Source organism: Zonotrichia leucophrys, chromosome 2 (genome assembly GCF_028769735.1).
Source record: "Zonotrichia leucophrys gambelii isolate GWCS_2022_RI chromosome 2, RI_Zleu_2.0, whole genome shotgun sequence".
Taxonomy (NCBI): domain Eukaryota; kingdom Metazoa; phylum Chordata; class Aves; order Passeriformes; family Passerellidae; genus Zonotrichia; species Zonotrichia leucophrys.
Genome location: NC_088171.1, coordinates 133,229,759 through 133,257,005, shown reverse-complemented (window position 1 = coordinate 133,257,005; position 27,247 = coordinate 133,229,759). Strand labels below are relative to the sequence as shown.

Below are 27,247 nucleotides of genomic sequence, written 5' to 3'. Positions count from 1 at the left end.
TGTAAAGGTTCAACAAACAGACAGTACTTTTTTAGACATATAATTTCCCTCATATGTACAAACCCTGTACATATGTCATGTTCCCTTCAAGAACATGAGACTGACCACAATGCATAAACCATCCTTTTTTTCATCCTACAAATACAAGCAATGGTTATTTAGATTATGGCTTCTTTACAATATGACAGGACAGACATTTAAAACCACATGTCTAAGTCATCCACTTTTACTTAAAGGCACCTTTACACCAGAGTGTAGTACACTAGGGAGTTTGTACTGAAGAATGGGGCCTGATTCTAAAGGTGAAGGATTATTGTACATATTTAGGAGTTCATTAGATCACAATTATCAATCTGATAACACTGTTACAGCTCTTTTGTTGCACCAACCCCTGAAAATGCTTTTCAGATGGGGGATTAGTGGCACAATAGATGACAATGACTCTTAGCCCTGTAGCTGACTCCTGTCGGTGACTGCATATGCACACTGAAGGCAACCTCCTTCACTCAAGGGTCCCCAAAATCCTTACCTGCAAGAAGAAAAGTATGCCCTTACATTTGTATTACAAATTTCCAATTAAATATTAGGCAAAATCTAACTAACTGCTCAAAAGATTTAAATCTCACCTACGAAGTGCCCAAAATCTCTAGCACATTAATATGTATGCTGTGCCTGTGGGCATAACTCTACAAACTGGACTATAAGCCTTCAGCATGAAAGGAAATGAAACCTTAGTTAATTTTCAGCTCTCCTTCTCTCCTCCTGCAACCACAAGTATCTTTCTTGGACCAGCTTCTGCCCACAACAATAAACGGCAGTAGTCACATGCTACACTCATTTCTGCTGGAAGCCCTTATTAATTATGTTGCCTCCCTCTACTACTTTTACCCAGTGATTTTAAGTTCTACCAGTACAACTATTAACACCACTATGTTATAAACTCAAGTACTGAGATTCTAGTCATAAGAGTAATATTCTTCAGTTATCATTCAAACAAGAAGTCATACTTTAATTCTTCACACACACACATTAAAAAAACCTAACCAAAACAAAACCAAAACAAAGAAACAGACAAACCCCAAAACAACCAAACACCTATTCACGCCCTTTGCCCATGTCAACATGCAGTATCTTTCAGCTATAGGGAGGAGCTTTACATCCTAATGGAACATATCCATCTATGGACCCAATCTTGAACTCTGCCTGCGACCTCAACAGCAGCTATGAAGGACCAAGGACTATAAGTGACCCCATCTCAACACTTTAAAATTGAACACCAGACTTTTAAACATCTAAGAAAATCACTTGGATAATAAGAATGGAAGCATTGATAGCTGCCATTACTGTTTTAATGGGCCAGAAACAAACACTAGCTTGGTTTGAATCCAGGGGACAAAGAAAAACAATGCTGCCAAGCACACTTAAAATTATAAACTTAATATGCCAAGGATGATGATTATATAAATGTGAACTATGAAAAAAATACCATTTTCAAAAGCATAACTGTTGCATAGAACAAAATGCACCTCAAATAATTTGCTCCTTAGAAGATTTGATTTCTGAAAATAAGAGGTCAAGAAAGAAAGAATCAAATAGAAGAAAAACGGTGCAAATTCAGAAGAAAAAGGGTTAATGTTTTGTTTCAGTCAGTGTTATACCAATGCCAGAATTACAAGGGAAAGACTAAAAAGAGCCAATTTTTTTCTTTATTATTATTCTTTAAAAGAAAAAATCATGCCTATCTGTCACAGGGTTGTCCGGGCTGGAAGAACCGGCAGGAACCTCAAATTCCTGACCAAACCCTCTTGCACACAATGCCTCCTGAATGGAAGGAACCGAGGCCCGGCAGAGATAGCCCCCTGTCAGGAACCAGCCCTGACGTTTGCGGACAGACGGGGCTGGCCTCGCAGGATGTCAGAGCAGCAAACTGCTGATCGAGATACTGGGTTTTCACACACTCCCAGCCTGGATGTTTTGCTCTTCAGGTAATTAAACAAGGAAACGGGGCTGATGTGTACGAGTCTGACCCCTGCGCCGCGGCTCCGCGGTTCTGCACATCGGCTTCCGCACCAGCCGCGCCAAGCACGGGCAGAGCCGCTCCTGCTGCTCCTGCCGCTCCCGGCACCGGCTCTGAAACAAATCCTCCTGCAAATATCTGCTGCTGTTCCCTCCCTCCCCCACCCCCAGTTTGCGAAGGGCTACATTATTTGCTGTGTTCCACACACCTTGATTTCTCATTAAAAAAAAAAAAAAAAAAAAAAAAAAAAGAAGAAAAAAAATGAAATAAATGGGTACTTGGGTGAAGCTGTTCTTCAGCCAGCCATTCAAAATATTAAATTACTGGGGGGAGGGGATGAACAGACAGAAAGATGAGACAAGGGATTCCCAAATTAATGTTTAGTTTAAGGTCATTACTCAAAAAGATCCTGAAACATATTGCCAATTTTTCCAGCCAACAGCCAGACATTCATTTATTTAGAAATTAAATTATTCTGATTTAAGCATCATTGAAGAGTCTTTGTCTTACAACTGCATATAAATCATAGACCTAGGCATTAGAAAAACAGGCCAGTGTTTTCTCTTTTTCCCCAAATTTCAGAAATGGGAAAGGGCAGGTGTTACCACCTATACTTGGCAGAAAACCCTACACAAGGCTACTCTGTGACTGACCTAGTTTCTACGCTCTTTAAAGGCTATTTAAACAAAAATTATTTTTAAAAAGGTAACACATTCCTACTTCTTTCTGAAAAATCCACAGAATAGAATATTGGCTGAAAAGAGAAGAGCCCAGAAGAAAGAGGAGTACAAAAGCATGCCTGCTTGTCTGTGTTCAACACAAAGAACATTAAATGAAAACAACTGGCATGCTGCCAAATTCCTATACAGGCAAAGAGATTCAAATAAATTGATTTCACGCATCACACTGACCTGGGATCAGTGAGCAGTGGTACAATACACTTGCTGCTCCATGTGGGGCAAAGCCCATTAATGTTATCAGAGACACATTACATTGAGGGGGAGCAGGGAGGGGGGGCACAGAGAGAGAACCCAAACTCTGAATTCGGGGGGGAAAAAATCACTTTGAAAAAGGAACTTGAACTGGAGCACTTGGTTTCAGTTTACTAATAAATATATCATATTGCAAGAGCTTGTCCTCTGCTCACCCCAAAGGTTTCAAAGACTGTATTTTCAAATTAAAATAAATACTAATGTCAAATACACAAATTCGCCTTACATTCTACATTTAACACAGTTGTTCTCAAATTCACTTATTCTCTGTAAATTTCCTCCCTTCCCCATCCGCTAGCGTTTTATATAGATTATGGGTTATTTTCTTTGCACTTCAAAAGCTGGATTATTGCCCAGGATACTCTTACTGGCTCAGAAAGCAACTGGAGAAATCGGCCCTGCTCTCAACTGGCCCAAATCAACCTGACCTAGAGAGAAAAATGCTTTATTTGCAAGGTAGCAGCAAGCAGGGCACCAGTGTCCTTTGCAGGTCACGCATACACGGTCCCACATACCAGGGAGCTGTCTCCAAAGCAGTACTTTGAATTTCACTTTCTTACTAACGTGAAGTAACCCATGTTTGCTGTAGAGTCTCTCCTTGTCATCCTGGCTTTGTTTTTCATTAAGCTCTCTCACACTCCAATCAAGAGCAATGCCAGCAAGCCACAGGTGTGCACCACATGAACAGATGAAATTCTGATTGGAAGTACAATTCACTGTCTATAATACAGTTGCATACTCTTTTGCATCAGTGGTACGTTTGAAGGGGACTTTTTTATTTTCACTGTACTCCTTAAGATACACTGGTAAGCAAACAATTGTTTTGAAGATCAAAAAGGAAGCTAAGAGAAGATGACTTTGCAATAGCAAAACAAAGATGAGGATGCTTGAAAGGTCACATCAGCAGAAGTAGTCATTGCTACAAGAGGCCATTGCTTCAAGGAGGCAATAAACTCAAAACACCTTTTTTTTTTGCTTCTTACACCAATTTAGGCTCTAAATAGCAAGGCAAATCTTGGGCACAGCAAAGTCCATACTAAGTTAAGCTCAGTGTTGGCTTCATCTCTAATTATTTAAAATTGAAATTTAAAACAAAAAAAATCATTGAAAATGTGGAACTTCTTAACCATTTAAGACTAAAATTTTTGAGCACGTCACAAATACATCCAGATGTAGACATCTTACCCAGTCACCTCAATTCAAGTAAATGACAAAATGGTAATGGCCAAAGATTTAAGAACTGTTAACCCCCACTGATCACTCTCTAAGATCAACAAAGCAGTTTTGAATTCTTCATTACCAAGGTGAAAACTATACAGTATTGTTAACTCTGTAAGAGGCGTCACAGAGAGATGTGTTTATTTAGGTATAAGGCTACAACTGATAGAACTGCGCAGGGAAGGGAATCATGCAGTATACAGCAGCTTCACCACGGCAGAGATGTGCCTGCACCCAGACAATACAGAGAGCACAACCTGCACAACAGTGAACAGGAAGGATATGGTGCTGTTCCCATCTTTTTATGAACACTTCAGCAACCATCACATCAGTTGGACTTTATAGAGATGAAGTGGATTTTAGTCATATTAACTCCCTTTCTTTAAATTAATGTTATTAGAAAATAAGCCTTTCTCCCAAGTTGTAGGAAATTTCCATTATCTTGCACATGCTCTGATAGCAATAAACCACAATAAACTTCCCATTAGTATGCCAGCACTGCATGCTTCAGGCATGACATCTTTACTTCTACATTTATTTATTTTTAAAATCCTTTATGAAGACCCATATGGCAAAAGAAACCAACCAACAGCCACCTGTACAGGGTACATTTGCACTTTGAAAAATAAGACTGTAGATAGTGAAAAGGAAAAATTAGTCAGAAGCTATGCACTGCTAAATAAGCAAAATCCAAACATAAGAAGAAACCCTGCTAAGATTATTCATTCTCTGCCAGTGCTGCCTGAGTACATGAAGGTCCCACAAAAGCATTTATTTGTTTTAAAATGAGATAGGAACTCAAGTTAGAATGCAACTTCATTTTTATTAGGATTTAATCTTTTAAAAGTATGTTCACACTGGTGCACAAAACCTCAGGCCTAGCCCTTTGCTACAAGGTGTTGTGCAGAGGCTCCCACTGGCTCTTTCAGCAGTTCTCCATCTCTCCACACCCCACAGGCAGAGCAGCATGGGCCATGGTATCTCAGGTGGGAAAACAAGTAATATGATCAAGGCTGAGCTACCTTTAAAACTATTCAGGGCAAAGCCAAGAGTACTCAGACACCATTCATCTTATTTTGGTACCAGACTCTATCAAAGTTATGTCAGACGATAGGGTCCAACACTGAGAAAGAAAATTATCCAAGTGCTGGAAAGCACTTAAAATCAGTTTAGCAGTTGCTTGCCATCCTATTTTAGAAGAAAAAATGTAGTTACAGTGAAGACAGGAATGACTGTCATAGCTTATCTAGAAATTTTGTCCAGCAATAGCAGATTTACTTTTATAGTACGGTAAAAATCTTTGTGCACAAGAAGCAGAAATATCCATTCTCATTATCATCTCAATCAAATTTATCAGAGATTCCCAGTTTGATGCAATGAGTTTACCAGAGGATTCCACTAAATTACAAACAACCATTTTGCCAATGTGATTACAACTATCTCTTAACCTGGTTGCAAATACTATTCCAATTCACAGCTCAGAAAACTGAAAGTCACTATTTCCACAGCCCAGCCAAGTACTATTGACGTGACACATAAAGAGCAATTGTGTCATTAAAAACACAAAAATAACACCAAAGTTTAAAATTTTATGTAGATTTTCTAAAAGTCAGGACTGATGTATTTTATGAACATTGCAGTACACTTTTCTTACTTGTATTAAACAAGGACCGCAACTTCATTGATTTAGGCAGACTCTTTGGAGCTAAAGGGAAAGATTTCTTTTTTAATTACAGTTTACAAGGCAAGGTACAGTCATTATATACACACGAATAACTTCTAAAAGGTATTCACATTATAAAATCAAATATTTTTCTGTTCCTTACCTTGACAAAATTCAAAGTTCCCTTTTTTCCGGCAGTCACCTATCACTAAACTCAGTGCTCTCCAAGTGTTTCTTTTGACAGATATCATTCTCCACCAATCGCTCTGCTAATTTCCTCTTTCCTTTTCTGACTGGGACAGATATTATGTTCACCAGCCCAGAGATCAATCTTTTCTATTGACAACAACAAATGAAAAAAAAAAACAAAAAAAGCATATATCACAGCCAGTTTGAAGCACCACACCCCTTCATTTACATGATAATAGTAGTCTTAAATAAAAAGGGAAGACAGAAATATTTTTCTACAACAAGTAACCACATTTTCTTTGCTAATATAAGGTAGTACTTTAAAACTGTATTAATTCTTCAACAAAGGTAGTTTCATAATTTGCTCAGTTAAAACAGCTGGCATATAGAAGGCAACAAATTAAGGGCAGCCTATATTCTACCCATTAGTTAATTCTGTAAAATACTTGGGTTTAAGTACATTCACATAATATAAAATATTTCATACTTTACCTGGTTCAACAGAAGCTCTAGGGAACCATTTATTAAATCAAAATGTTTACTAAAAATAGAGATCTTCTAATTTACACATCACCAATACTAAATTGGATTTGTAAGTTGTAACAGCAAACACATTTAAAGAAAGGCAGATCAAAAAGCTATTGATATATTTACAAATCATCTTCCCACTTTTGAAAAGGCAATTTCCCTCCCACTCCAACACCTAAAAAACCTGTTTATTTGGGTTACACAAATACTCTGACATTTGTTTAAGTCTGTATCACAGTGTTGTCAGTTTTTCCAAGGCATTAATATGCTTTTCAGGGGTTTGTAATTATGTCAAGACAGAAAGTTTTTTCAGAGCCAAGCACACACAGTTACGTACATGCTTCAATCTGCAATGACTGTTCAAGTACTTCGGGACATCAAGTTAAGCATGCACAAGGATCCAGCCACAGCTCATGCATCTAACCCAGAATCCAGCCCCAACCCTCTCCTGTACTAGATCTTTCTGCAAAAAAACTTCATTCCCAAGGGCATTTGCAAAAGAGCACATTTGTGTTTGTGCTAGAAACTGCAATCTTTCCCACAAACAAGCACCCTTCTCAAATCAAAACAAACCTTCCCAAGTTAAAGTTAAGGTTACAGAACAAAGGAATTCACCAAACTTCTTTCTTTCTTTCCAGCAGTCGTGGTCGTACATTTCCCCACAGTCCTGAGAGAGCCAAAATTCCACTGATTTCAGTGAAAACAAGTGGTAAGGGCTGCAGGACTCTACCCAGAATCTGGCAACTGTGGAGCTCTCAAAGTGACACAACTGCCTCTGGCATTTGGAAAATAACCTCCAAAATGTGGTTAGGACTCCACAACTTGGGTACAATAACTACTTTAATAAAATTATTTTTATTTTGTATGCAATTCTCTAGTTGTCACAATGTTCTTACATAGGCAATAAATTTACCTTTCAGTTGTCCCCCTAGCATGAATTGTGTACTTTTCAATTGCCCAGACTTTTGCATAACACTTTAAATTTTCATAAATGCATACAGCATTCTCTGAATTGTTGTTATTGTTTGATCTGATTTTTATGATAATAAACTCATAAATCCTACCAAAACTGAAAAATTCTCCACTGACCAAGTGGCCCTATTAATTTCACTGAGATAATTTAAACATTAAGTTTTCTACTAAGTGACAACAGCACAATCTGGCTGAAATACTGTCTTATAGTGGAATACATCATATTTTGGATTCAGAGTAACACATTTGTAAAGATATAGTCATGTACTGCTAACCTATTTTAATTTGGTCACTAGAAACAATTATGGTCAAATATGTTAAACTATGTAATATATAAAAATTCAATATTTCTGCTGAATAGCATACTCATTTTCCATAGCTTGTAAAAGATTTTAAACATCTTACTGTAAAAAAGTTATTATTAAAAAAAAAAAAATGTCATCCACTTTACAATGAAGACATCACTTCAATTTGCTACTCTTCTTTTGTTTCAGGCCCATGTTCATTTTTTCTATTTACCACATTTTCCAAAGTGATGGATGCATTTTGCTATACCTATTCTACACTAATCTTCTTCTTTAAATGTATTTTTGCTTCCTGAATTGTAAACTGATGCTGTTGTTCGAATGTACATGCAAAACTGTCTAATGTCTGAACTTCAGTGAAAGCAGAATGCCTCAAACAATTTGTAGTCTTACATGAGTGTTATAAAAAAGGATCAACATGTTGTATTACCATGGAAATTTTGAAAAACGTACTTTCCCAAACAAATATTACTTTTTCTCAATGGTATGAAGTAATGAAAACCACATGTGTAAATCTGCGATCCGTGCAGTAGTTCAAGCTGCAGCTAATAGAAAATACAGAGAGTGAACTCTGCCATATAAAGGATTCTTGTTACAGAAATATAATGTGAAAACCAGATGCAGACAGAAAACCTTAATCACAGATGGGAATGTAATCACTGGCATACAGAACACTTTTTTGATCAATCTCAACCATATGAGAAATGTATTTATTTTCTAAGGAATGCAATAACTCTAGAGAGTCTTCTATTTGAATTCAGTTAACCTCATATTCACAGTGCTTTTATCTTATATGTGTAGAGAAGGGGGATATCACCCGAGCCAAGACTTTTAGAAGAGCCATTGGCCCTGGCAAATCATGCTTGTATCAGCTTATCTTTCAAGGAATTAATAGGATGTAAAGACTACAAATATCAGGATCAGCCTCAAATGAAATGAACCATCATTGTACTCCCTAGTTACTGCCAGAAATCCCTTCATCACCTAAGCACTTCCCCAAATTTTCCCTTTAATATGCGGATCTTCCGAAATATAATGCTAAGAGCAAACACAGTGTCGCACTCAAGTTCTGTGAATCAGAACTGGAGTCCTACAGCAAAGGACTCTCTCTCTCTTTAAAAGCTGAAGAATCATCAGTTCAAAACCAAGTTTACCTGGGGCTTCCTCCTAACTGCTGGAAGTCCCTCCACCCACACAGCCCCCGGGGGTTAGCAGGAAACAAAGGAGCACAGTGCAGGGCAGCTATCCAGCCACATCTAGTGTCTAAACTGTCTTTTACCAACTCTACCAAAGCAAGACCAAGGTAACTCCTGTCAGTTTTCACTGCTGGTGATATTACTATTACAGTAGTAGTAAATGCATCATGTAAAATAGGGACTGACACCTCAAAGTGCAATACATATTAAAATTAAATAAAAAAAAAAAGAACCACAAGCAAAACCAAAAACCCCAACTTCTACTCAGAAATAAAACTTAAGAGAGAAAAGGTATTCAGAGATGAGGCCCCCATTGGGTACCAGCAATGGCAATTTTATTTCCTGGCATCCCCCAATCCCTGCTGCACCCACCTCCTGATGCACCCGAGAACACACAGCACTGCCTGACTGTCACAGTTCACAACTGAGCTTATTAAGGTAACCTAAAGTTGGTATAAATTTATTTTAATAGCATAATTAAGTAACACAAACCACAATGATTTGGTAGCTGTTACACAGAGGCAGAGAAGGGATGACAGAAACCCTTTGACAGGCACAGGGTAAGCAGATTCTCCCTCTCTGTTACAGCCTCCAAGGCCATTTGCCATCATCTCATTTTTGATGCCTGCAGTAAGAGGACACACTTACTCACTTCAGTACCCTACCACAGGGCTTACAGAAATAGCACATCACAGGTGTCCATCATACTAACTCTGCTGAAGTTCCTGTAAAGATGCTTTCTTAATTGAATGCCTGTAATGCTAGGTGAATTTTGAAGTCTGCTACTAGTCTTTTTCCTCCCATGTTAACATCTACCAAATCATTTGATAAAAAACTTTGATTCCACCACTGCAACAAAACAATTTTTAAAGCATCTTGTCTCTTCTGAGACTTAACTTTAAATTTCTGAGACTGCAGCACTAATAGATATCGCAAAAGTCAACATTTAACACTTTAGTAATATGGGATGGATATGCTTGTCTTATTTCTAAACAGGCATGCCTAGATTAATAATAAACTTTGGCCAGATACATATTTTCATTTGCATGTTTTTCATATAGCATCATCATCATGTGTGTGTGTAGAGTGCTAAAAATGGAATGAAATCTTCCAGCTGAAAACAGTTCCACGTGACAAAACAGAGAGGGATGCTGAAAACTCCTGCTTCATGTCATGTGCGAGTGTGTGTGCCTGTGTCTTTTTTTTTTTTACTCTCATCTAATTTCATCTGCGAGAGACTGTCCCTAGAGGACAAGACAAGAGAGAACCAATTATATCCAGCAGTTGGTTTCTCCAAAATGAAGGCATCTGTTCCATGCCAACGACTTCAACACGGAAGAAAAACAGAACTTTGAAGGCATCTGTGTTCATGGTTGACAGTTGCAGATCTTAGGGTCTACTGTAATTGCCCAGCTGCAAACATGATTTGGTTGCTGCTGTTGTCAGCTGATCTCCTTGCACTGAAAAGAAGGGAGCTTAAACAGCAAATAGCTGGATAAAAATCAGATATTCTTCCACAATACTGACACCTTTTCTCTTCTGAAGGAGGTATTTTTCCTGGTACAATAGGTTTGATGGAAGTAAATTGCAAAATGGTTCTTAAACCAACATTTTACAAAATATTCTACTTTAAAATGCTATTCTTTAAATAATGTACCAGTCCAAGCACAATGTGTTCATTATCTGCCAGCATTTCAGGCTGGTATTTTCTAAGAGTGATTCAGAAACCGGTGTGATTCACCTACCACATAATCCTGCAGCCCACCTTATTTAGTCAAGTAGTCTCGGTAATATCAAGAGTACACCTGAGCAGAAGCTCAGTTTTCACCCCAAATGCATATGGCAAATAAATAACTAGTATATTTACTACTTAACTCACATTGCTTTCAACATGAGTGAATAATTTCCAAAAGACACTTTAAAGAAACATTACTGGTAATTCAAAATCTGGCTTACAGCACTGGGTGTGCACTCACATTTGCAGTCAGATACCCAGCAATGCTGTGCACCTTCACTGCTAAAAAAATCAAGCAAGCTGTTAACAAGAAGCTCATATAAAGTAGCAAGACCTGAACTGATTTTCCAAAGCACAGGACTGAGTGCCATTTAGAGATCCATGGCTACTCATGGTGCAGTTGCAACAAAGACAATTAAAACTGGCCTAAGCAGAAAATACACTGACATTCTCTATCCTCAACTCACTCAATAAAAGTGAATCAGTTTCCAGAAATATTTCATGCACCTCTTGAGTTTTTGTAGTTTGCTTACCTAGGACTTTTTATTAATATCTTGAAAGAAGCAAAACAGTGTATGATATGGAAATACATTTTTTAATAGAATTCTTTGTTATTCTGCTGGATTCCAGCTGCAATCCCAAACATACTCGGCAGCAACAGCATTCTGCCCTCCCAGCCAGGTAGCCACTCAGCTTAAAAAGGACAGTAAGGATTCCCAGACAGTCTCCCTTGCTTGGCACATACCTCAAATTATTATGAATGCCTGAAGCAGTGAACCTGGGGGGACACAGTAGGCCTGACACTTCCTGACCACTTCTAAATTCCCTCCAGGAAGGACAAGAGTTGGGACTGAGGACAATTAACACAGCCACCTGTTTCCTGTGACCTCCTAAGGGGCAGACATGGCTACTGATGACTTGCTCTGGCAATGTCACTGAGGTCCTGCCCATCCGTCTCTTCCCAGGGAAGCCATGCAATAATGAAAACAATAGTGGCCAATAATAGCTCTGTAAGAGATAGTGAAATTTGGTCCTGGACTTAAAAACAAGTGAACAGACAAACAAACAAACAAAAAAGGAAATTAACATCAGAAGCTCCCCAGGTGAAGAGGTGGGACCAATCAATCCCAGAATGTGGAAGGAAAATTACACATTGATCCCCCCCCCCCTTCTAAGTACTGTAGCTGGTATTTACTGTAGCTGTGAACTTCTCTGGATGTCTGGGGTGGGCAGCTGGCCTAAACACAATTTAAAACAGATCTTGGGATACACAAGTTGAGAATCCTGGCCCAATGGACTCAATAAGGATCTGCAAGCATTATTATGGAAGGGATAGGCTTTTTTCTGTCCTTTATATGGCAGTCTTGTCAGGTAAGTCAGTGATTTACAATTCAAAAAGAATGCCCTTGGCTTTACACTGAGACCTGATCTAGTCCATTTTATTAGGGAGAGATCTAGATCTGAGAACCAATCTAAAAAAAGTATTGTCAAGATCACAGATGTGAGATGGGAGCACAGAAATCCTGAAGGTCCAGTTCCTCAAACTGGCATTTTAACTAAAGAAACGCTGTCTTCAGTGAGAACTAGGTATGGGAGTACCACGTAAGATCTGAGCTCCAGTATTTCATTCAATGTTTACAAGCTCTGCTGATCCATGGAGTTGTATTAATTTATCATGGTGCACATGAAATGTGTACAACATTCAGAAACTACCTTGGGCTATTCAGTTCAGTAGGTTGGTTTCCTTGTCCACCTGTAGCATGCTTTAATACAGGTTGCAGCCTGCTTTTCCAGCATTAAGTGGTTTGCCATCAAGCTTTAAAATAATAAATAGTAGAGTCATGAAACAGGTTTTGCTTAATGGTTCCTGGAACCCAGTGACTTCACTCACTAAAACACTTCCTATAACATTACTCTTAAATACTTTTAGCAATGTCACCATTAAAATAAAATAAAAAATCATCCTGGCAGTGCCATCCATTGACAGCACACCCATAGGTGCCATTATTCCCACATTTGTTGGCAGCTTTTTCTGGCACCATTATGCTTTAATGGCTCTGGCAACAAACCCCACCTGAATTTCACTGGAAGTGCTCCTTTGGAGCACTCTTCCCAAATATCCTTTGCAGCATTTTGTCTCCTCTGTTGCACCCTAATCATTCCATTTTCTGGCAATAGCCTCACCCTCTCACTGTCAAAGCCTGAGCTGGTCCTGGGGAGTTCTCTTCCTGAACTTATCTAATGCATGTGTGATTCAATGTTAGGATGCATTTTCCAAGAGAATTTCAGGACAACATCTCAGCTGCTCAGGATGGATGTTCACTCACATCCCAGCTTTAAAATTATTTTTACTACATCCCAGTAGCACAACATGACCAAACCAATGGGACAGGAAAGCACAGGCACAAAACCCTACAATCTGATGCTTCATCAGAGAGTTTGTTAAACCTTGTGACAGCCTTAGTCAACATGCCACATAACCTGTCATGGTAACATTCAGAACTAACATTCTGATACTACCATTACCAAAGTAAAAGAAGAAAACCAGAAAAGGTATTCTGAAAAATAAGCAATTGTGGGGCAAAAGTGGTGATTTTTTGGGGGCTGAATTGTTGGTCCTTTTTTTTTCCCAAGGTATTTAAAATGACACCTGGGCCACAACCAAAAGGGGCACCTGTGGGGTCATCAGAAATCAAAAAATGTAGACAGCAGATCTCCAAATAAAAGGCACTACAAAAGAAAAAAGCTGGCAACTACTACTTATGCAAACTGCATATTAACATCCAACATGGCAGACACACATAACCCCCCTAGAGCTCCAAAAGTAACAATAGCCTGGTGCGATTTGTAATGGTCATACAACCACCGCCTCAGATGCTTGTCTGAATTCCTGGGCTTTACTCTCTGTAGCAACTTGGGTCTCCATAAATGATACCTATTTTATTACACACCAGTGCCTGCCACCATGTGCATATTAATTCCACTCCACTAGGTGGAGTCTTCTGTCTTTCCAGACTGCAACCTAATTTCCAAAAGAACCTATTATCTATCCTCCATGAACCTTGCACATTTACCTTACTATAAGAGCCAGAGCATACCTGTCTTGATAAATATAAAAATTAATCAAATGCCTTCCAAAATGATTAAAGAAATCATGAGCTATCCCATGAGGATCTCAAATCAGCATGTTACAATATGGGATTAGGCAGGAATATTGTTGCTGTACAGTTTTGTACAACACAACTGTACTTTTCCAAGAAATAAAACTGAGTATAAAAACATATTCCTTAAATAAGTCAACACATGCCCAAAAACTACAAATAAACAAACCCAAATTTCAGAACTTCTAATTAATTCTTTTTGTGTATTCTAAAATACTTTGGAGTATCTAGGATGCCCTCCTTTTCCAGGCATCCCAAAATGTGTTACAGAAAACGAGAGGGAACATTAAAGTATTCACATTTCCATTCACAACCAGTGGAGTTAAATATGGCAACTATTCAACAGGAACAGCAAAACTGTATGCAGTATTTCTGGCAAAGATTAAGAAAACAGAACACTCCCATGAATGTGTTCAGAACATTTAGATAAGAAAATCTGGACATGCAGCTATAATCTTTCTTTTGGGGCGGGGCTCCACCCCATCCCCTGTGCAAAGCACCAGAAAATCCCAGGACCAAAGTAAAAAGCTCCTTGGTTCCAGAGCTGCTCAGGTAGGCAGTCTCTGCTGTCACACGCCGTGCCAGGCGTTTGCTCGGCAGTGTCTGCGAGCAGGAACGCCAGGCTCCCCGCGGCTCTCACATCCCCGGGTCAGCCGAGGTAGGGCCTCCTCAGCGCCCCTCCTGCTGCTGGCAGATATCACCAGCTATTTAAGGCTACAGACATTTTGCCCCAATCGGCCATGTTTTCTGTAATATTTACTTCTCGTACATATGTCTATAACTATGTATACATCCCACAGAAGGTGAGGTTTAACAGGGTTAGCTTTGTTGGGGAAAAGAAGGTTTGGAGGAAAGGAAACAACTTTCATGTTGAGAAGATTTGAATCTAGTGACTGTCACGGGATGTAAACACTCTTCTGGGGAGGGAGGCTTTTTGTTATGTTTCAGGAGAGCACAGAGTTTTTGATAAAATCTGTATAAATAATTATCCCTCTGTCATTCAACATAAATTTATGCACATGTGTGCACGCAGTTATGCTGGGGAATACAAACTATAAAGTAGACATGCCACAGACTTCTAGACAACCTACCACTAGCACGGATCTCACACAGAATCCATTCTATATTTAAATTTCAGTTTATTGAATTTTAATTATTTCTGATCTGTAGATCACTTTGAGGAAAATCCCCCAAGGCCAAAAGTGTACAAATCCAATTGCAAAACCAAACAGAAGCATCAGCAAGGCCTTTTCCCATGCAGCTACCTACCAAAAAAATTAGTTCCTGACTACTAGATTAGATTAGAATTCAACAGCTAATGCCCATTCTAATATTAAAACCAGGTAATTCGCTATGTTGAAATAAAGCAATAAAAGCTCTCATTCTATTCTGCACATTTACTCATGTTATGTACACAGAGTTCCATAGATGTAACAGTGAAATATCCCTTCCTCATTTAGATCCTTATTTATAAAATTAACAAACACATGTATTTTCCATTAGGTTATTGTTGGGGTTTTTTGTTGGTGTTTTTTGGTTTGTTTTGTTTTTTTTAACTAAAAAGCAACAGTGTTATGTTCTCCAGAGATGCTTATGACAGAAAATGTATGCTCTACTAATACTATGCTTTCCAAGTCATAGAACTCACTTGGATTAGCAGCTCTACAACCATGATTATTTTTGTCTATATGCATTCAAATAGACTCCATCATTTCAATTACCATGGAAAAAGTTACACCACAATCCCCATTAACTAAAATATCCTTGATGAGCTAAACTTAAGATCTGCCGGTATATCAGGAATGAAACAAGCCAAAGAATATTGTGTCATATACTGAACATCCTTTACATTGCTCAAGGCCCTCAGTAGTAAGTAAAGCTGTATTGCTGCAAAGGGGCATGTCATTTTAAGATACAAAATGACATGCAAAACATGTCATTTTAAGATCCAATCATAGTTTATTAATAAAATTATTTTAAAAGTACGAGTTAAATCCTTTTACCAACATAGTGACATTCAGCTATCCAGTGTCATTTTTCCAGTTCAAATAGATATGGTCCTAATTGCATAATGCCATTTTATCTGCTCAAGATAAAAGTGCCGATAAACAAAAATGCACATTAGGCAGGAGATTTTTCAGAATAGATTTTTTTTTCAAATAACCCACTTGCATTAACAAAAGATTGCAATGGCTTCCAAATTATAGGGTGTTATTTTTAGTGGAAGTAGTTCAATATTCATATTGGAGCAGATGTAGCAGTTTAACAAAACAGCTCTTCAAATCCTGCACAAATTGAAAACAGGAAAACTGATTGCATTTTCTCTTATCACTTTCCTTTTCTGAATTGACACTTTTGGCCTTCTGAAAATTTACACATGGCTTTCATCTCAACAGCACCTGCTGATCAAACAGAAACCTAACATTTTCAGGAAAATGGTATAAAGGACTAGTTTTCTTTTTACCATCTTAAAGGGCATCGGCAGTCCACTTGATGGCAACAATTGCTGAGTAGATGGCACGCAAAATACATTTTATATTTTCAGCCTACTTAGTTTTAAAAATTAGTTAAATCGTAACAGCTCTTCTGTATTTGCTCTTTGTCTGCTTTAAATTAATTTCAGTCTCTATCTCTGCATTACCCTGATGGGTTTCATTCTACAGTCAGCTAGATTTTAAAGATGATGTGAAAGCCTCTGAAATAATAAACACACTGCATGCTCTGCAGACAGGGGTCTTCTTTATAAAGGCATTTACATGCAATCATATAAACTGATATATACAATTATGCATTCATGTGCGCATATTGCACAGACATTTCTTTTTATGGTGCTTATAGCAAGGAAAAAAAGTGTGTGTGGGTATATATATAGATATACATATATGTATGTATGTTTCATTCCGCTATAGTCTCACTGCATTGAATTCTCTGAGCACTGACTGTCGTTTGAACATGTTGAGGGGAGAGAAATTCAAAGGCCATTTATTTATTTCAAAGTTGTTCTTTGTTTCCTTTGCAGTCTTCAGACTAGGAGAATGTCTAGCAGATGCTCTAGAACTTGAGCATCAAGACTGGGTTGAGATGCTGCCATTGGTGAACATGGTAAGCATGCAAACAGCACAACCAGAAATCCTTGGGCTCCTGCAAAAGTTAAAGGTATCAAGTCATGTATATAAAAAATGACACATAAGTACCTTGTTATCCAATCTGCTTCTGTGCCTGTAAACTCTGAAGCACAGCAGCAGGTAACAAGGACCATCTTCCTTTGTACATAATTCTAGGTGTAATTAAAGATACTCCTGAAACCTGCTATGTGTCAGCTTCTTAACAGATAGAGCCCTCACCCCCCTGAAGTACTCTGCTGCCATCCATTACCATTCTGCTTCAGTGATAAGGTAACCTGAAGGCAGAGATGACATACAGTAATATATGTGCCACTCCAGACAGTTGGTTCATGAATTTCAGTGTTTCATCATGCTCACTGAGGCAATCGCAAACCTGAAATGTCAATATGTTCAGTCAATGGAAGTAAAATAATGGGGCTCTATTGTCTTACCCTATCGATCTGCTGCTGTCAACAAGAATACATGCCCCCCTGGCTTTAAACAAATTTTAATTAGGCTTTTAGTTACCAGATCATATCTATATATCTATCTGTGCAAACACTTGACAAAGTGAAACGGCAGTATAAATATTTCAAACTTTTAAATATAAAGGTAATTGTTTAATGTTGCTTTAAGGTATGACCATTGATAAAACCGTTCGCTAAAGCAGCGTGCATGCACACACCGAGCATGCAATTCATTTTAATCTGGAAGAGAACTTAAAAAGCATCACCAGAAGTCCATCTGAAACAACAAAAAAGAAAGAGCAAAGAAGCCACTTTTCCTGAAGCCCGGTGTCATCCTCTGCGGGGATTCTGGAAGTTGGGAGACTTCACTGAAACCACCCCAGGAGTGAGCGGTGGGTGCCCGGGCGTGACAGGCCGGGGCTGTCACATCCCCTCGGCCCCGCTGCCACCCCAGGCCCGGGGCTCCTTCACCCCGTCCCGCCAGACACCCAGACACGGCACTCTCTGCTTCTCTGGGCTGCGTTTAAAGTCGTGTCCCCTAGTCACCACCCTCCTGCGGCCACCTCCTCCCTCCCTGCGGCCAGCCCGGGAGGCGAGCCCCTCTCCGCTCCCCTCGGAGCTGCCCGGGGGCGGGGGGAGGCAGCACAACAAAAGGCAGATCCTGTCTCCCCGCCGGCTAATCTCTGCCCGTAAATCCCCCGCCCGCTCCGGGGGGAGATAATAAGTGGTTATATCTTCACTTCTCCCCGCGCCTATCGACTTGTGCAGTGCCGAGGGAGCCGGAGCGGGCCGGGCCGGGCCGGGCGCTGTGAGGCGGCGAGGGGTGTCCCCCCCGCCCGCCTCTCCGCCTCTCCCGCCCGCGGGTGGAGATTTTACCTTCCGGCGGCGGGAGGGACGAGGAGGCGCCGGCGCGGCCCGAGCTTTGTGCGCCTCACGCGCCTCGCGGCTTATCTGCGGCGCAGGGACGGAGCATCGCGGCTCCGCGGCCCCGCCGGCGCGGGGGGGGCGGCACGGCGGCGTGCATCGGGGCGATTACGGTATCAGCGCGGCCCAGATGGCGGCCGGAGGATGTGCGAGGCAGCGGGGCCGGGAGCGGGGCTGGAGCCGGCCCGGGGTCCCCGGGGAGGCCGCGCCCGGCACGAGGAGAGGCGCCACCTCCGCGCCGCCCACCGGGGGAGAAGGCGGCGGTGCCCAGGTCTGCGTGTGCCTGCCCTCTGGCCGGCGTCCGGCCCTGGAAGTTGCCCAGCACCTCTCCGGGATAAGGACCCTTCCAGGAGTGGCGCAGCGATGGCTCCCCAAGGCTCCTCTGCCGGAGGTCGCCGCTACCCCCACCAAGGCGATCGTCCCTGTGACTGCCTCCGGCCCGGCTCTCCTTTCACAGGCCACAGCTACTGCTGCAGCCCGGCTCCCCCCTCACAGACCATGCCTACATCCCGCACGGAGCAGGGCGGCCGCTGGCCCAGCGCAGTCACAGAGTGTACCTGCTCCCAGTTTGGCCAAGCCCCTACCTAATCCAGCCTGCTCATTGTCTCGGTTGGCATAAGGGCCTGAACACAGCACTGCTGCTACAAAGTGGTGGCATCATTCACCAGGGGATGAGCGATAAGGAGAAGTAGATCCCTGTACTTTACAACTCAGGTACTATGAAAACTGAGGGACTGTTTTGTCCGGATTCATCAAAGAGCACAGGGTTAGCGAGAGGCATGGAAAGGGGAGAGAGACAGCAAAGCAGCCTGGCCTGCCTACCATAAGCACAGCCAGCCAGCAGAATAGCTATGCCAGCACCAGGCACTCTATGTGTTCGGGTTTTAAAATTTCTAAAATGTTTCTCCCTGGGAATCAACACTTATTTGTTAGGAAACGCATCTCCATTGCATGTCGGCCAAGGAGTAACTGCGAAGGAGGGAGGAGGACAATGACAGCACACTGAAGTGAGACTGGCATTGTTCAGTGCAAAACTCCTTCCAAAATCACTCGTCCAAGATAGCAGTTTATTCCACAAGAAAAGGAATAAAGGGAATTTGACACATAATACAAAGTGAAAACCAGAACCTAGATGGGGGAAGGGCATGTATGTGAAAATCATGTCACCGCAATGAATGTCAGATAAAAAAGGGGTCTTGTCACAAATCCTCCACTAATCCAATAATGTGAAAACCTCTTGGTATCACTGAGACATAGCATAAGAGGTTTTTTTATTATTTTTCATAAACCACTCTATATGTTTAGCCTTGGAAGGACCTATCGCAAAACCAGGACCTTGATTTTTCAGTGAAGGCAAACTGATTTTCACATGTCAAATTTACTATGCATTCCTCAGCCAGTATTTTTACCCTGAAGAAGAGCCACTTCTCCCTCAACTTCCTCCAGTTGTCAGTTGCGTGACAACCATATTTAGAGGTAATGAGACAGGTCATATTACAAAAGTTAGTCAACTTGTTTGAAACCTTAGCTTCTAAACTCAATGGCATGTTCTACGCATTTCTAAAGAAAAGTGACTTATTAATTAATTCAGCCTGCAAGGTAATACAGATTTCTTTTTGCATATGTTATTTCAAACTATTACACGCAAATGAGAGACTGCTCTTTTTAGGTATTTCTGTTACAGAGCTTTTCCTTGAAATACATACATATCATTCCATGATTTAGGAACTAATTTAAAATCTGCCAGATTCTCATGTGCAGAGAACCATGTGCATCTTATGTCTATGTTGACCATACTTTTATTGCTCAAATCACAAAAATCTTAAAAAAATCCCCGAATCCAGGGTCCTTCCTAATGTAAGCAGTTTGCTATGAAAACACATTTTAAAATAAAACAATGTGCATTAATAAAATAAATACAATCAGAATACAAATGTGTAACAGAAGTGGCGTTCCATAAGCACAGCTGTCTCAAAGTCCAAGCTGCAGGCTAGAAATGTTAATTTCAACTGACTCTCTTGTAATAATGGGTTACCTTCCTCTAAAGCGGAAAGTCCATCTGCCCCAGGCAGATAAGTTTTGAAGCATTAAAATAGATAAAAATCTAACATTTTCTTTCTTGCATTGAATATGTGAATTCTAGTGTGCTATAATGTGAGAATTCCAACATATGACTATTATGGCATAATATCTCATAGCTCAGCTTGTCATTACCTCACTTGTAATTCTTATGTTAATTATGTTCATAATTACTATAAACAGATGTGGTAGAAATTCATGTGACCTTTTACTTCAGAATGCATTTCTCACTCTTTCCACTTTTTTTTAATAATGTAGGTTATACCAGAGGAAACTATTTCTGACACACTCCGCATATATGTGTGTACATATTTAACATGAAACCATTTCTGCCTCATATTTCAGGCAAAGGACCACCTACATGCCAGTACATTGACATGAAAGTGATGATAACTGAAAAGTCTACCCTGAAACATACCCCTAAATAACTGTGCCTACAGTGAACCTTTTTGATTAAGCCTAGCTAGAGACATCACTGAAGCCTAGGACTTAAATGAAGCAGTGCATTTTTATTCAGGACCTTTGTTAATGCAGCAGTATCCTGCTTTACAACTACAAGTACATAACAGCCATACAGCAATTTATTTTACTCACAGACAAACCATCACTGTCTGTACACAAAACACATTTACAATAAAATCACCATGGATTTCATTAAGAGAAAGGCTACTCGAATTTCATTTCTTTGGACCTAATCTATAATTAGTGTGGACAGACAGGTGCAAAGCCTTCTCCTCTACAGATGGCTACTGGAAATGGTGCAAAATAGCTCCTTCTGTTTAAACAACACACAGATAACCTGCTCTGCTCTTATCACTTACAATTACCTCCATTATACTGAACTAATGTTTACTTTAATAAAATGTCCACTGTTGTCTAAACGTTATTTGGAAACTTTCATATCAATGGCAGAAAAAAAGGAAGATGGAAGTCAGTGTCTTGCAGATGAAAATTTGGAGGGGAGGAAATAAAAAAAAGCTTTTAAAGAACAGGATAGAACAGACTTTGATTTTATGTCTGCTGTTCATTTTTCTTTTTCCACAAAACCATACAGTCTGCTACTTCCTGATGTATGTGTGTTCCTTTGCTACCATATATTAAACTAATAAAGTTTATAGTATGAATAGGATAACTGCATTTTAAAAGCAGGTCTTTAAAAAGGAACATCTATATGGGAAATCAAGACCCATGGCCGTAAAAGTTCAGTTTTTAAACCAACTGTTTTAGATCTCTGATGTGAAACATCATGAAGACAATGTAACCTGGAAGCCAATATTTTAAAGATTTACATTCTCATTACTTATACTAAATTCAGTGTCAACTTTTTAAATGTTATAGGTTGTTTTAAAGGCTGTATGAAAAAGAGCAGGCTGCTACTAACTACATGGATCAAGGGTTTTTTATGTAGATTAAAACAATTTCTTTTCACATTTCTTTAGCCAAGCCATGAGAAATGGCCCCTTCAGAACACCAAATTCATGTTTTATTTCAGCTATTAAGTCTTCTTGATCTCTGCATGACAACTTAAGTTTCTACAGAACAAAGAACAAGACCTTCTCCTCCACCCTTCAATCTAAAAAGTCTGAAGCTCCTGCAATAGCAACATACTGATATCCTTATTCAATTAGCTAAAGATTTAACAGTAATGGACTGTGGCAAGTGGATTTGAAAGTTGAAAATGACAATTGCAAGCCCTTTCTCCCATCACCCCCAATGCAAACACTGCAGATGCCTATTTCACCCAAAGCGTCTGGCAGTGAGGAGTTTGCAGTCTGCACAGTACCTCAGTGAGGCGAGCTTCATATTCAACGCCTGTCGTCTGAAGTTCGTTTCAGAGAAGTGAGAAACAGGATTTGACAGGGAAGAATGTCCTGAACTGACTATCCACTGACCAGCACTCCAGGTGGAGCTATTTTTCTCCCCCATTATTCCAAAAACAATACTCCCAGTATAAAACTCCATGTGCACACAGGCATACATAGTGTTAAGCGTACACAGATGAGAGATACCGTGTGATGTTTTACTGGTCCATTATTTAGTCACGAAACAAGTTAAGGTGGTCAAAAATGGTAGAAGGCAGTGTTTTACTTAAAAAGATTTTGGAAACTATTTAAAAGCTCAAAGCCTTTGAAGAAAAACAACTTGTGCAGCAGTTGCCAGGAAGCAGTGACCTAACACTGCTGTCTGCATTCCATTACAAACAGAATGGTTCTTGTCTCCCTGCAGCATGCTCATGGCTCAAGAACCCAGCCGCTCACCCTTCTGCAAGCACAGGACAGAAAGAAGTCCTGCTATCATCTCTTGTACCCCTCGCCTGGCTCCAGCTTGCCAGAGGCATGAACAGATTCAAGACTCTGCTGGATTTTTGGTGGAGTTTGGTGTTTTCTTGCACTGATACACGATTGAGCTTCTCATGACAGCAAAGGAAAATGACTCATTAATTGAAAATGGTAGCAATTTTACTGGAGGTTCAGGTGTGGTGAAACTGACCTTAAGAAAGTTATCAATTATCAAACATAGTTATTGTAAGTTCCTAATTGAAAACCTTTACAGCAAATCTCTAGTGAATCTAACACCTAACAAAGCCTTTGCCAACTTCATATTTTCACAGACTGTACAGTTATGAATGAGCCATACTTATGTCTTTTCCTATTATCTTCCTATTGAAGGGGAGCCACAGAAACACCTAGTGCTAAAACCAGAATGCATAAACAAGATGGAGTAACTTTTTTACCATTCAGCCGAGCTGAAGGAAATTCCCTGATCATATTGAATTTCCTAAGGAAATCAGCCCAGAATAAACTGAATGAGGTTTTCAGACTTCCCATGGAAAGGTCAAGCATCAGCTTCAACAACCATTAGAAACCAGTTTCAATCCTCTCTGCTATCCAGATTCACTAAGCCGTTAACAGAAAAGCTGAACAGAAAACCTGGACAATAAAATTCAGCTCTAAAAACATCTTTCACATCTTTCCTGAAACTGCAGTTAACAAAGTTGCGTATTTAAACTTTCCATTGCATCTGTCAGGATGCAGAAACTGAGACGGAAATGTAAGGCTTCAAGGGTGCAGTTAAATAAATTATACTCACCCTTAGCCCTAACATATTGTGTTTACAAATACAATAATTATGTTCCTAGTTACATGTCAATGGAAGATATTTTCTAAGTCCTTCAAAAAGCATGCAAGCATTACTGTAAGTAGGAAATAAGTCAAAACAGATTAGTAGAGCAAAAATGGGGAGGGGAAAAAAAAATCCTGCTTTGGTCAGCAACTCGGACCACCATCAGGGGATAAATCAATTTGCAGCAGCTGTGGACAGCCATTTAAGTCTGGGGCCTGAACAGATTAATTAGGAGAAGCGATGTTAAAAGTTAAAGGGGTCAGCGTTACATTAAGCACAGGAGTACTTGCTGGAGCAAGCGTTTGGCTGTACATACCAAGACTCACAAGACATTCTTCTAGTTAGCCAGGGCTACGCCAGTAGCCAAGCGTTTGGCACTTGCTGCTTTCCCAGAGACAGCGGGCAGCTCCTGCGGGCTGATTTAAGAGGCACGTACCCGTTCTTGCCCAGCCCTTGCCGCGCCGTGCTGTGCCCTCACCGCGCTCAGCATTGCCCGCACAGGCGGGCGCGCAGCCGTGCACAGCGCACCTTGGGGCCGCCCTGGCAAGCGAAGGCAGGCGCTTCCCGCCCGCCTGCGATTGTCAGTGGAAAACTTGGGCAGCACTTTCGGTCAGGCTTGCTGCGGCGGACTCAGCAGATCGCAGCCCGCTCCCGAGCTGTCTGCGAGGCGGGAGCTGCCAGCTCCCGGGCGTCACGGCCGGGCGGCTGCGAGAGACGGATCCTGTCCGTGCCGTGATTTAGGGCACGGCAGAAGCAGGAGGGGGTGGCGGCAGAGCCTGCTATGGATCAGAAGATGGAGGGCTGCTTCCCCAAAGAAACCCGAGCGGCTCTGAGGCATCTGTTCCCAGAGCGGCGATGCCGGAGAGCCCCGGCTGCGGTCGGGCAGGGCGGTCCCGTCGCGCCCGGCTCCGGCTGCAACCTGGGGGGCAGGAGGGGGAGGCTGCTTCGACTCCCCGTACCCTCCTTTAAACTTATCAGTGAACTAAAGGAAGCAACATTTTAGCTCCTGGTTGGAGCAAGAACGATTTAAGAGCTGCGTCCGATTAGTTACTTTCGGTTTCTCTCTAATATCTAGGGGAGCAGAGTACAAGAACGACAGCTAGTTCGCTATAAATTAACTCTGAAACGGAGTCACGAGTGATCCTGCTAGGGTGGCAAAATCTTTCCCTGCACTAAACCAAATTTCTCAACTTTGGCACTAACAAAAGGACTCGAACTCCGCAGAAGTCAAAGGCTTGTCTAAATGGCCAGGAATATGTTTTTCATCCTTCCAATCTCCCTTATCAATGGTCTGTTGCAAATGTATGGAATCGAACCCTTCAGCACAGCCAGAGGAGATGACACAGTTACATTGTATGGCAGTTTTGGAAATGCAATCCCTAACGTTATCCTGTCGTTTTAGGGAACAAGCTATTTGCATGGCCGCGGTACAGCTAAAGGAGACGTGCACCGCCTAAAATATTTCTTTCAAAATAGTACGAAAAGATGTTCTCAGTGCTGCACAAACCTATGATTGCAGTGAAACAACAAGCGAAACAAAACAATTCCTTCAGAAATATTACAGCTACTCCAACTCACATTGGCCAGCACTAGAGCCTGGAGAGAGAGGAGGCAGGAAAGAAAAAGGCATGTCCTAAATGCAGACAGAAATCTGACGCTTTGTTATAATATATGCCAGGGAGGGTTATTTTCTGCCGAAACTGGGTTATTTGGTTTCTGAGCTTTTGAGCAGTATCCGGGATACTAGTTTGTAAGCCGGGGACAGAGCGTGTAAGGCTGCATGCAGCGCTAACCTGGCCCGGCACAGCAGCAGCCCCGGTCCGCCTGGGTTAGTTACAGCCACGGGAGCCCCTCAGAGCCCGAGGAGCCCTGCGGGAGAGCAGAAAGGAAAAGAAAAGGGGCTCGGGCTCCCCCCGCCCCGGCGCGCCCTGCCCAGCCCTGCCCGCGCCCGTACTCACACTGCAGAGGACCGGAGATGCCCACCATTCGCCACGGGCTGCGAGCTGCAAATAAAAGTTCCCGTCCTGCTCGGGGGAGAGACGGCAGCCCAGGCTGCTGGAGGGGCGAGGGGGTGGGAAAGGGGAGAGCAGCGCCGCGCGGCTTCCCTTCCCAGTCCAGATGATCCACGTCCACAAAAGTCAAAACGAGCTGAGGAGAAACTCCAGCTGCTCTTCCCCCCCCACCACCCTCTCTCGCTCTTTTTTTTTTTTTTTAAAGGAGGATCAGCTCGAGAGAGACTACTGGTTCCACGGGAAAGGACAAGAACCAAAAATAAAGCAAAGTCTCCAAGTCGAGATAGTTAATGCCCAGGTCCTTCTCCTTGCTGCTGCTGCTGCCGCCGCCGCCTCAGACAAACGTGATGTGGAGCGCAGGGAGCGGCCGCTGTCAGTGGCGGGGTCTCTGCCTGTCCCCGAGCAGCCGACGCATAGCTGAGCCCGAGCGGTGCCGAGCCGAGCCGAGCGGTGCCGAGCCGGGGTGCGGTGCCGAGCCGAGCCCGCCCGAGGCTGCGCCGCCGCTCCGCTGCGCCCGGCTCCGCTAGCAGGCAGCGCGCGAGGCAGGCAGCATACTGCCGGCAGCCGGGCCGGCCCCGCTACCCAGGTGCAGGGGGGGAGGGCTTAAAGCAGTGGGAGGTGATAGAGGTAGGAGACATCTGTGTCGTGAAGAGGTTAGTGGGGGTCAAGTATATGTTAACAATAGGCGAGCGTGGTCCCTCTCGGGCAGCCTGCCTACTCTTTCTTTCTTTCCCTCGCTTTTACTGGGTGGACATCTAACTTGCTCCCTAATGATGCCTCCCCGGCTTTAAGAGTCCAGACTGCCCTGCAGTAACCCAAGACAAACACTTTCTCTAGCCATCTGGAGAGCTCCTGGCTGCTCTGCCTGTGTCTCATCACTGTGTGAAGAGACAGCAGTGCTAGAAATCAAGCCACTCTCAGATCTACTCTCTAATCCCCTTCTGTTAGCTGATTTCCAGTCAGACTGTTTGCTTTTGCATTAGATAATAGCCTTAGAGAAAACAATTATCATTTTCTTTTTCCCTTTGTTTTTTCCTCTTTCTAAAGTACAGTATCGAGGAAGGCCTCCCTCTCTTATTTTAAAAGAAATTTATATTCTTTCATGGCTTGAAAAACCCAGATGCAATTTCACACTTTCCTGGAAGGGGATTCTGGATTCTTCTGAAAGCAGCGACATGATCACAACTGCAGTGAAAATTAATTACTATCATCTACAATTAATAGAAGCATGCCACCATTTGACTTCGTGTTTCATTACATAATCATTTCGGTAGGCATCCATATATTTTCCGATTCATCAGTTATTCCCTTCTACGTGTTGCAGAGAATATTATTGTCAGTCACGCAATCTACAGCAAACTGGTATCTCTGCTATCATGTTGTCACTATATAAAGAAGGCGTCTCCACAAAAAAAAAAAAAAAAAAAAAGAAAAAATCTTACGTTTGCTTCAGAGTAAAAAAGTGCATGCTTTTTTTCAGATTACAGATAATGGATTGGAACTGTCAGAAATGCTGGAACATTTAGCTTCATTTTTTCCAATGTCAGATGTTAAGTAAAAGA

At 41.5% G+C, this 27,247-nt stretch overlaps 1 protein-coding gene across 4 annotated transcripts in view; it reads right to left on the bottom strand.

The window, feature by feature from the left end:
• Positions 1-26,261, bottom strand: part of RUNX1T1 (RUNX1 partner transcriptional co-repressor 1) — a 115,421-nt gene extending 89,160 nt beyond the window's left edge. The window contains exons 1-2 of one of the 4 annotated variants that reach the window (XM_064706520.1): positions 25,632-26,261; positions 6,054-6,226 (exon numbers count right to left, since the gene is read on the bottom strand). In XM_064706520.1, the coding sequence (XP_064562590.1) occupies positions 6,054-6,141 (88 nt within the window). In that variant the 5' untranslated portion in view covers positions 6,142-6,226; positions 25,632-26,261. Of the gene's footprint in view, positions 1-6,053; positions 6,227-18,423; positions 18,656-23,989; positions 24,009-25,631 lie in introns of those variants that run through there. The other 3 variants (XM_064706521.1, XM_064706524.1, XM_064706523.1) reach the window with 3 other exon arrangements.
• Between the last annotated feature and the right edge of the window lie 986 nt (positions 26,262-27,247).